An 11,282-nucleotide genomic window follows, 5' to 3' on the forward strand; every position below is an offset into this window, starting at 1 on the left:
TGTCTCGTGCTGTGTGTAGCCTATATATCTCCCTAGGCTTCCTCCTCTCCTCTCTGCAAGTGAGCCTGAATGTGATGCACATCGTATCCTCCGCACATTAAAAGCAATCACACACAGGCATGAGTGTCCATCCGTCACACTTGGCTTTTCACATGATGAAGTAAAGTGCTCTGCGTTCACGTACCCAATCGTTTAATCATTTGCAGGCCAGAGCCCGATACACATGGACACACTGGGTTTCTTTTATCATCGTCTGAATCATCTGAATCTTCATGCGCTTTCGGTAAATGAATGACTCGACTTAGAGCAAATTCAAGTCTTTTATTATAAACCATGATATTCATGGAAATCATAGCAACAACCCTTCACTGAGCCACACACATACAGACACAGAAACACACAGACGCACACAAACATGGTAACAATTGTCACTCTCTCACACACACACACACACACACCAAATTTGCATCTACAATGCCCTGGTTGTACATTTCCACTCTTCTTTCAACTTTGCTTCTTTGCTCTGTCCATCACATTCAGTTGACCTTTGCTGGTTGATTGGATGATTGGATGAGCAAGTGAATGGGTGAATGGATGTAAGGAGGCTACAGTTGAGGAGTCCTGTGTGTGAGATCTAGAGAGGGATGACCTCAGGCTCTGGAGCTGAGAAGTCCTATGTGTGTGAGATCTAGAGAGAGATGACCTCAGGCTCTGGAGTTACGTTCCTCTTCCTCGTTTTCCAGGTGATAGGCGGGCTTATAGCGGGTGATGCCCCGGTCGTCCACCGTCTTCAGCGAATCATTCCTGCAGGTGTTGTCCATGCTACCCAATGAGGTGTACCTACAAGAAAATAGACAACTGGTTGAGCCAATCCCTGACCAGATCATTACACAGACACCTGGAGAACAAAGATGGAGGATTTGTTCTTTAAGCATTCAATTGTGAGGTATAATAAGAGCTAAAAACTTACCCTTTATCATAAAGAATACAGTACGGCACATAGAGTGTCCTTAAGAATGACCAGATATCATGATATGTCCAGTCCTAAAAAAAAAAAAAAAATAGGTAAGAGAAGGGAGCAAAAGAGGGAGATTTGCTGAGAAAAGAAATGTGATAATCTGGCCCCTAATTGAAGTAACCATCACTTAACAGAACAAACAACACATTCAGAATGAATTAGTGAAAACATAAGATGATTATTTATTTTGATTAAAGTCTGAGGTCATGATCGCTTTGGACAAAACGATCTGCTAAGCAACAAAGAAACATAACCAAATGTGTATGTGTGTGCTTTCATGCTCACATACGTGTGTGTGTGTGTGTGTGTGTGTGTGCACCCTCTCACCAGCAGTGGGTTGACCCTCATGTAGTCTGGCCATCCGGGGTCGGTGGGGCACAGAGGCGTGAGTGTGTGTGAGTAGGGGTCACTGCGGCGTGTGCCCATCAGCACGGCCCTCAGCTCCGGCCGTCTCTGCTGCACCTCGCTCAGGGCCTGCCGAATACTGCCCTCCACCGAGATCAGGTCCAGGTCGTACCTGCAGCACAGCACAGGGGTGCGGTGCCAAATACTGAGCCACAGATAAATATGTGCACACAGTGTACACCACAACAGCGCAGGAGGAGATAAACTTTTACAATAAATTTGTGTGTGTGTGTGTGTGTGTGTGTGTGTGTGTGTGTGTCTGTCTGTCTGTCTGTCTGTTTGTCTGTCTAGAACAAGAAGCCACATTGTGCTTCAATATAACTACCTTCTGTTAGCATTAACTGACATTACTTTACATTTTTGCTCAGTGTTATCTTTAAAAAGTCTCAAAAGTAGCTATAATGATCAACAGCTGGTAATGCTGCGTCACGTAAAACAGAAACAAGGGCAAGATTCAAGCTCAGATCCATCAGTCTATTCTTGGCTTTGTGAATAGGAACTCACAGCTCCAGACACCATGTCAAAGAGCTCCTCTTACCCAGCGGATGCAGCAGTCTGAGTCTACAGAGTTAGGTCACTTTCACTCAAACCTTTATTCACGAGAGTCTAGACCCACATAAAGCTGTGCGACTTTCTGTGTGGCCTTAGGTCCAAAGCACATATTTATGACTTCACACCGGAGGATTACATTTTCAGCTGAACACAAATGCTATCATTTGTGGGTGTTTTTTTTGTACCTCTTTATCGTATCTTGAAGAAATCTTTCCATCTCAGGGAACGGAGAAACGATCCGGATGTACAGAGACTTCACTTTTTCCTTACCCTCAGGACAACGTCTAGGATTGCGAGGGAGAGAGGGGGGGAGGGGTTCAGTTGAAGTTTAGAGAGACAGTAGATGGAGGCTAGAATAAATAGATTACAGTTGTCTTGCATCATCTTTTACTCTCGGTCCACAGACACAGCAAAAGATCTCTCCTTTCTGTCACTGGTTTGTACTCCCTTCAGCACCTCCTCTACCACCACACCTGCACTCATCCTCATCCTCATCTGTCCCTGGACATCAGTGCACTCTCTCCTCATATCTGTCCCTGGACATCAGTGCACTCTCTCCTCATATCTGTCCCTGGACGTCAGTGCACTCTCTCCTCATCCTCATCTGTCCCTGGACGTCAGTGTCGTCACTGCTGTCTATTGCCTTTGGTCAATGTTCTCTATTGTCTTTTTGTGTGCTGCCTTCTTAGCCAGGGCTCACTTGTAAAAGAGGGAGCAATCTCAATGTGTTTTATTCCCTGGTTAAATAAAGGGAAAATAAATATGAAGAAGAAATCTCTTTGTACAAGTCACACTCAACTCATCTCTCTGGTTTTTAGAGCGGGCGCATCCTGAGAGCATGCATGTTTAGATGAGCAATACGTTCTGTTTGGTTGTCACATCGAATTATCTTCTTAATTATTTTCAACAACAACTGTTTTTTTTTTTTTTTTTATGTGTTTCTGCTCACCGTAGGACAGCAGCGTAAAAGAGGTGCAGAAGGACGGTGCAGTCTTTGCCTCCGTTGAAGCCCACACAGGTCTCACTGACCGCATACTGGTCCAGCGCCGTCTCGATGGTCTTCAAAGCCGACGCCACTTTATCGCCCAGAGCGGAGCCTGTGGGAAATGTAGTCAGAACCGCAGTATGACGATGCATGCACCTGATTTAAGCCTACATCACGAAGGTACACGACCTGATTTACCAAGCCTACATCACGAAAGTATGGCGATGCAATACCTAACCTGATTTACCAAGACCTGATTTACCAAGCCTACATCACGAGTATGACGCATGCACACAACCTGATTTACCAAGCCTACATCACGAGTATGACGCATGCACACAACCTGATTTACCAAGCCTACATCACGATTGGTAGTGCTACCTGGAGCCATTTTCATTAACCCGCATTTGCATGTGCGCGCACACGCAGACACACGCAGACACACACACACACACACACACTTTTGACATAAACGGCTACGAGAAATCAGAAATAGCCACAATATCACTCCCTTGAGAGTAAAGGCACAACCTATACCATAATTTCGCCCACTTCAACTCTAAATCTGGCCCGAAAATTGAAGGTGGGTTGGACAGTCTGGAGCTTGGCTTGCACAACTTTGCACACTAATCCAACTCTTCTTGACTGCGGCTGGAGATGACATTTACCACCCATCAGCCACCTCTTCCAAAATGAACTAACCTCAAGCACTGAAATACATCCCTGGAACAGTAAAGGAGATGTCTGGTACTCTGAGAGCAAAATATATCTATCGGCGTGAGGAGTAAGGAGCACAAAGCGAATACCACTGATTCTGTAGAGAACAAGTCCACGTCAAGCCTCTACATAAGCTTCCTCACCAGAATGATTTGCACCCTCTCTGGTAGACAGAGGAGCAGAGTTGTGTGGTTAAGGGCTGCAACAATTAATCCATTAATCGATTGGTTGTCAACAATTCAAGTAATCGTTTTTGTCATCAATTTGTTAATCAATTTGTGTAATTTTTTCTCAGGAAACTAGCTCAATATTCTCAGATCTCCTTAACCTTAAATATTTCTGCTTTCCTTACTCCTCTATGACACTAAATAAATATATGTTGGCGTATGGCGTATCTTGGAAACACTCATTGTATAAGTATAAGTATATATACTCTTTTGATCCTGTGAGGGAAATTTGGTCTCTGCATTTATCCCAATCAGTGAATTAGTGAAACACACTCAGCACACAGCAGTGTTTCCCATACATTGACTTATTTGTGGCGGCTCACCACAATATCAACATTGACCACCACACAATGATTGTATTCAAGTTAATTCTGCAAACCAACCACCACAAATGGAATTCAATTCTCTGGGAAACACTGCACAGTGTGCACACAGTGAGGTGAAGCACACACTAATCCCGACGCAGAGAGCTGCCTGCTACAGCAGCGCTTGGGGAGCAGTGAGGGGTTAGGTACTTTGCTCAAGGGCACTTCAGCCGTTCCTACTGGTCAGGGTTCGAACCGGCAACCCTCTGGTTACAAGTCCGAAGCGCTAACCAGTAGGCCACGGGTGCCCACATTGGCATTATTTTCACCATTTTCTGACATTTTATCGGTTAAACAACTACTCAATTAAATGGATAAAAATAGAGATTAATTGACTATGAAAATAATCGTCTTTTCAACACTATATGCTGCTGTAGGCTCCTTGCCATGTCCCTTTTCACTTTCTCACTGCCTTTCTTTCCTCCTCTTCCCCAAACATGTCCGGACCCAACTGGACTCATATCTCATTCTAGCTTTCTCCTGACCACCATAGGTGTCTTTGTTGACTGAGTGACTTGGGCTCCAGTATTTTAGACTCTTCAACGTAGTCTCTTCTCTGCTCACTCAGCTTCACATGATGTTGAACAGGAGAGAGTCTAACCCATAGTTATGTGTCTACATGGTCTAGCTATGACTGACTAAGAGCTGATTTTCCTTTCACTTGAACTCTTCCCTGAAGTGTTGTCCACTCTTCTCTGTCCTCTTCTAATCATTTCTGGCCTAGACAATACTCTTCTCTGTCCTCTTCTAATCATTTCTGGCCTAGACAATACTCTTCTCTGTCCTCTTCTAATCATTTCTGGCCTAGACAATACTCTTCTCTGTCCTCTTCTAATCATTTCTGGCCTGGACAATACTCTTCTCTGTCCTCTTCTAATCATTTCTGGCCTGGACAATACTCGTCTCTGTCCTCTTCTAATCATTTCTGGCCTGGACAATACTCTTCTCTCTTTGCTATTACCAGGGTGTAAAGTAAAGAGAATGTATGTGCCAGACGTTATCAGAAATTCTAAAAGCTTTTATGTATAATTATCTTTTTTCAAATCTTAAATGGTCCAACCCACACCAGAATTTCACCCCAGTGGCTGAGAAGTTTAAGCCCTGCATTCCACCCTTCTTTTCCTCACCACTGTTGGCCAGCATGTACACCTCCATTGGGGCGATGGAGACCGGGTCCTTGACCAGCGGAACTACGCTTCCAGGGGGCAGGTCCTCCACGAGCTGCCCCCTGGCCTTCTCGACTTCCTCCAGGCTGTCCGAGTCCAGCACCAGCCGCACACGGTGGTAGTTGCTGAGCCAGTCCGGGTAGGAGCCTAGTGCCACACGCTTGCCCCAGCCCTTCTGGAGCTTGGTGAGCACGGGCGCGATCTCCGTCTCGTCGGCGTCCACAAACACCTCCCGCGTGTGGAAGGTGGTGCCCGAGCCGGCGAAAAGGTGCGAGAGGCCGTGGAAGGCGCGCTCGAGCAGCGAGGGGATGCCGGGGAAGATGTAGACGTTGCGCACGCTCACCAGCGGGTAGCGCATGCGCTGGCCCGTCTGCGGGTCGGTGCCGTAGTTGAGCTGCGCCGACTCGGGCACCGCGGCCAGCTTCATGGAGGGCGAGCTGGGATCGGACGCGCCGAAGAACTCCTCCACCAGCCGCGCCAGCTCCGGATGCGGCGCCAGGCGCTCGCCGAATGCCAGGGCCACGCTCTCGAAGGTCACGTCGTCGTGAGTAGGGCCGATACCACCAGACGTGATGAGGTGTGTGACCGTTGGCGCCAGGGTGGCTACCTCCTTGGCGATGACTTCCTGCACGTCGGGCACCGTGGTGATTCGCTGCACGCTCACACCAAGTTGGCGCAGGCTGCGGCACAGGAAGGCACTATTGGTGTCCACTGTGTGACCCTGCGACAGGGATACAAAGCACGGACCTGGAGATTGACCAATCACCACTTCTGATTTAAACAGGTTATCAGGCAGCGTGCCCAGAGGATATCGCATCATATTCACATCGTATGCATATGCATCATGCAGTATATGATTAAATGATAAGGCACGAAGAACATATTACAACAATATATAGTGCATACCATTTCTTTGTTGATCAAATATTATTTATTATGTGATATTGCTAATTAACCACTGTCTGTGTATTAGAGACACTGTAAACTTGACAATACCTATGCACATTGGGATTGTTTCAACCAACAGAGGACTGGTTCCTGAACCAGTTACATTCAGAGTTCTTTGAACCATAGTGCTATCTAGCGAACCTGCCTGCATTTCAACCAGTTTTGTACAGAACCAACGATGCGTCGTCAACAGGGTGTTGCATGCATAATTGAGGGTGTTGCATGCATAATTGAGGGTGTTGCATGCATAATTGAACTTTAGAATGGCACGACCTCTCTGGTAAGGGAATCGGACTTTTGAACAAGGGGTGGCCGGTTCTAAAAAATGTGGGTGGAGGGACTGATAGATCAGCACTCTCCAACATCCACATCCACAGATGAGGTGCCAACTGCTCCCTGGGTGCCGCATCAAGTGCTGCCCACTGCTCTGGGTGTGTATGTGTGCTCCTAGTGTGTGTGTGTGTACTCTACAAGATGGCTTGAAGGCACAGGAAAATGTTCATTCAGGACAAGTGAAGTAACTTAACTCAACTTAAGACCTAATAGCGCACTCAGGGGGCATGTTCATGAGCTTCCATGTTCATGCCCCCAGAGTGTAGCACTGTAGATGCCTGGCTGCTTTAGCTGTTGGCTGTAGCAACTCGAGCCAGGTGAAACTGATTGTTTTCGTTTTTGTTCCATACTGACAGCACTTGGTGACCGAAATGGAGATCTATGTGGAAAAAATTGCCGGAGTTCTACTTTAAGCTGCTAAACCTCAATCAAACAGGTCAAAGAGTACAGAAGCAATTTCCACTCCATACATAAGTACATACGAGGTATTTCAGAAACATTTTTCACCTCTCATGGACCTTTCTAGATTCTGAATTGTACCCCAACTGTATTATTGTAATGTTTGAAGAGGTATTGTGAATAAACTCAACTCAATTATGTATACTTACTGATGTCAGTAAAAGAGTGCCTATTAATAAACTGCACAAGATAGGTGATCAATAGAACAGCAGTTATTACCTTCAGGATCTCATCACCAATGATGAGGATGGCTGCTGTGACGACACCACCCTGGTCTTGGGAGGAGGCACTGCTGCTCTGGTGGTTGAGAGCCATGGCAGTGATTTGAGCCCCGATCCTCCTCACTCTCACCACTGCACTACTGAACCTGGGCAGTGCCTGCAGCATCCAGGCCCCGGGTGCGGGACAGAGGGAGAGAGAAAGGGAAGAGAACCTCTGGTAGAGACAGAGTGACAACAAGGTCTCAATGGCGCCTTAGCTAAATAGGGCATGAAATACTACAGTATCTTCCATAAAGTAATGACAAGGAATTACTCTGTACTTGACACGGTAGATTGTTAGTGGAATTACAAATGCTGTCAATCAGTATAAAATATTATAGTATAACGATATGAGACTACAGATTGTATAATAGTTCATGTGAATGAAAAAAAAGATCTAAGCATCTATGTAGCAGGGAAAGAGATACTTCCAAAGAGCAGCAAGTTGCATTTAGGCTACATACTGCATTAGGCGAACATTTAATTCGGATAAGGACACTTCACACAACTTGATACCAACTTGAGGCATTGCTAACTAATGTTACCTAACTTGTTTTGGGGGAAGAAGCATAGCCTTCAGAAACAGCAGGCTAACAACAATATAGGCTAACAAGTAATCTTCCTACCTTCAAAACTGGTAGCAATTATTAAGCCGGTCCTTAACTAAAGCCGCTGTCAGGGTGAAAGGGACTGTATAGGGACAGTACAATCAATTAGTAACGTTAACTGCAGTGGATCTTCGGTGAGCCAAATTACAGTGGACCTTGGCAAGGGTGAGCTACACAACCACGGTCATTTGGTAAGAAAGTGGTCAGAGCCGGCTGGTCCTGCCTTGTAAGTCACACTTAAAGTCCACGAAGAATCTGCAGTATACATACATAAGAAACGCCATGACATTAATTAATAAAAACAGTTACATTGTGTGTAATTTGTAATACTGTTTTATGTGTGACTACGAGCTGGACTACACTTACCATGACGGTGTTGTGTCCCAATTATGTATTTGCAGCGTCAGTCGCCATTCACTAATCACGTGATTGCAGCACACCAATCAGGATGAGGGAGAATCCAGAGTCGGTCACTGGTTAGCCAATGGGCTGTAAGGAGACACAAAGTACCTCATGCCGTTTCGTAAGACGGAAGCGACAAATGCGGCATGTTCTCATGTTCTCGCTATATCAAGGAAAGAAAGGGGACATTCACAGGCAATATTAACCCGTTCACATAAATGCATAATTCCAAACTCAGAAGTTAGCATAATAATTACCTATTTTTGCGGAGGATTATTTACTTCGAAACTGCTTCACCAGAACATGTCTAATAAGCAGCTTCACTCATCTTTAAGACAGCAGGGGTCGTCATCATGTTGCATGCATGCGTTTTTACAATGTTGCCAATGTCATCCTACAGTGCATAGGCCTACAGAAAGTTTTCAGACCCAGTCAGGTTTCCACATTTTGTTTTGTTCAGACACATCTTAAAATGGGTTAAATTCTTTTTTTCTCATCAATCTACACAATTCTTCAACACTGCAAAAAAACAGGTTTTTGGAGTGTTTTGTAAATGTATAAAAAAATAAATAAAAGACTGAAATATTCCATTTACATAAGTATTCTTGTTATGACACTTGCAATTGAACTCTACTTGAACTCCTTGGTCCTTGAGATCTTTCTACAACTTGATTTTCACCTGTGCCTAAATTAATTAACTGGACGTTGTTAGAGGCACACATCTCTTTATATTGGTCTCACAGCGAGACAGGATAGTGTAAAACACAGATATGGGAAAGGATACAAGAACATTTCTTCTTCAAGAGCACGGTAACCTCCATCATTCTCAAATGGAAAAGTTTGGAACAACCAACAGTCTTCCTAGATCTGGCCACTCAGTCAAACTGAGAAATCCTGGACCAAGGGCCTTGGTCAGACAGGTAACCAAGGACCCAATGGTCTCTATAAATGGGATCCAGAGTTCCTTTGAGAGGATGAGAGAAGCGTAAAGAAGGACCATCATCAGTGCAGCTCACCACCAATCAGGCCTTTATGGTAGAGTGGGCAGATGGAAGCCATTTTTGCAAGGAGTTTGCCAAAAAGCACCTGAACGACTCTCAGACCATGAGAAGTAAAATCATCTGGTCTGATGAAATGAAGACTGAACTATTTGGCCTCAATTCCCAACAGTGTGTGTGGAAGAAACCAGGCACTGAGCTGCACTGATGTGTGTGTGTGTGTGTGTGTGTGGGTGTGGAAGAAACCAGGCACTGAGCTGCACTGATGTGTGTGTGTGTGTGTGTGTGTGTGGGTGTGGAAGAAACCAGGCACTGAGCTGCACTGATGTTGGTCCTTCTTTATGCTTCTCTCATCTTCTCAAAGGAACTTCTGTGCAATGCTGCAGAAATGTTCTTGTATCCTTCCTCTGATCTGTGTCTTCTTCACACAACCCTGTCTCGCTTTTTTGTGGAGTGTTGAAGTATTGTTTTTTTTGGAGTGTTGGAGTATTGTGTGTAGATAAAAAAATGAATTAAATCCATTTTAAGATGAGTCTGAAACATAAAAAATGTGGAAAACTTGAAAGGGTCTGAAAACTTTCCGTATGCACTGTACCTGCATCCTACACAGACTTTTGGCGAAATACATCGCATATCTATTGATAAATTAAAATAACAGAAGTTTGCTTTTTCTTTCCTTGTCAAATACAGAATAAGATTACCAAGAATACATTAATTATTTTTAATAATTTTAAATCATTTGCATTGTTTGCTATCATCTCTGAAAACTTTGACAGGATGTATAGGCTAAGTTCTTATTTCAAATATTAGGCCTACATGATTTGGAGAAGTCAAGTTTCAAAGAAAGAAAGGGAGATTCGAGGGCAAACTAATATCATTGTACTGCATCATACAATATAAATGCATTTCTTTTGTGGGACGAGACAGACAACTTTGCCATACATCACTTCATGGTACTTGGTTTAAACTTAAATGTTTTAACTTAAAAGTCCATCAATCTACTGAAGGTACAAGATGTGTCTCTGCCATGGAAATGACTTATACTGTATGAAACCTGCACAGATCATTATAAGGCTACTGGATGGTATTGTCTTACACTTTTTTCAACCGGCTGTACTTTTATTTTTACCAATACTGATATTCTAGATATGATTGCCTATACCATCGATCAGCATATTATGTTTAGTTTATTGTTTGTTTGTTTGTTTTTTAGAGTTGTCCATGCTGGATTTTGTTAAGTTGGTGTGAGGTATCAGTCCATAGCCTAGATTCAGGTGGTGTCATGTATCAATCAATCAGCATGTGATTCAGCGTGGTACTTAACGTGATGGCCTGTAGTGATGGCCTTGCATAGCTAAAAAAAAACTGAGCTCGGCGAGTAATGATTTATCTATGTCCTTCCCATATCTATTATTTCCAGGGTTCATGAAGATCCTTACCTTGCACATGACCTGCAACCTAGACTGATCTAAGACTGATCAGTGTTTCCCATTGAATTCCATTTGTGGTGGTTGGTTTGCAGAATTAACTTGAATGCAACAGTTTTTTAACAAATTAGCACAGTGTGGTTATGATGCTAACCAGATTTAAGCACAATTTAGTACAACCTGGAAAATCATTGTGTGGTGGTCAATGTTGATATTGTGGTGGGCCGCCACAAATAAGTCAATGTATGGGAAACACTGCTGATCAATGTTTACATCTAAATACAATACATTTATTCTGCAATACACCCCTGGCTGTCTCACTCTCACTTCCCTCTCCTGGTATCTGATGGAGTTTCTATAGCAATTACTATTTCACAGACATGTAGTATCAGTTCTATCACCTCCATCACTT

At 44.0% G+C, this 11,282-nt stretch overlaps 1 protein-coding gene across 4 annotated transcripts; it reads right to left on the reverse strand.

Moving 5' to 3' along the window:
• Positions 1 to 307: 307 nt before the first annotated feature.
• On the reverse strand, positions 308 to 8,517 carry flad1 (flavin adenine dinucleotide synthetase 1). Of its 4 annotated transcripts, none has more exons than XM_048260064.1 (9): positions 8,410 to 8,517; positions 8,062 to 8,298; positions 7,395 to 7,553; positions 5,397 to 6,156; positions 2,925 to 3,072; positions 2,161 to 2,259; positions 1,346 to 1,535; positions 971 to 1,044; positions 308 to 840 (listed from the first exon to the last, which is right to left on the reverse strand). In XM_048260064.1, the coding sequence occupies exons 3-9, from the start codon at positions 7,488 to 7,490 to the stop codon at positions 705 to 707; spliced, it is 1,503 nt and encodes a 500-aa protein (XP_048116021.1). In that variant the 5' UTR covers positions 7,491 to 7,553; positions 8,062 to 8,298; positions 8,410 to 8,517; the 3' UTR covers positions 308 to 704. The 4 variants fall into 4 exon arrangements, with proteins under 4 accessions (XP_048116021.1, XP_048116020.1, XP_048116019.1 ...); XM_048260063.1 differs by having other exon boundaries at positions 7,395 to 7,608; XM_048260062.1 differs by lacking the exon at positions 8,410 to 8,517 and having other exon boundaries at positions 7,395 to 7,610; positions 8,062 to 8,399.
• Positions 8,518 to 11,282: the final 2,765 nt, after the last annotated feature.

The sequence above is a fragment of the Alosa alosa genome, chromosome 13 (genome assembly GCF_017589495.1).
Source record: "Alosa alosa isolate M-15738 ecotype Scorff River chromosome 13, AALO_Geno_1.1, whole genome shotgun sequence".
Taxonomy (NCBI): Eukaryota; Metazoa; Chordata; class Actinopteri; order Clupeiformes; family Clupeidae; genus Alosa; species Alosa alosa.

Coding starts and splice junctions, on each gene's coding strand:
- flad1 (XM_048260063.1), bottom strand. CDS start 7,562: ATGCTGCAGGCACTGCCCAGGTTCAGTAGTGCAGTGGTGAGAGTGAGG. Junction 2,260..2,924: donor TTTTACGCTGCTGTCCTACG/GTGAGCAGAAAC, acceptor TCGCAATCCTAG/ACGTTGTCCTGAGGGTAAGG. Junction 841..970: donor TGTATTCTTTATGATAAAGG/GTAAGTTTTTAG, acceptor ATTTTCTTGTAG/GTACACCTCATTGGGTAGCA.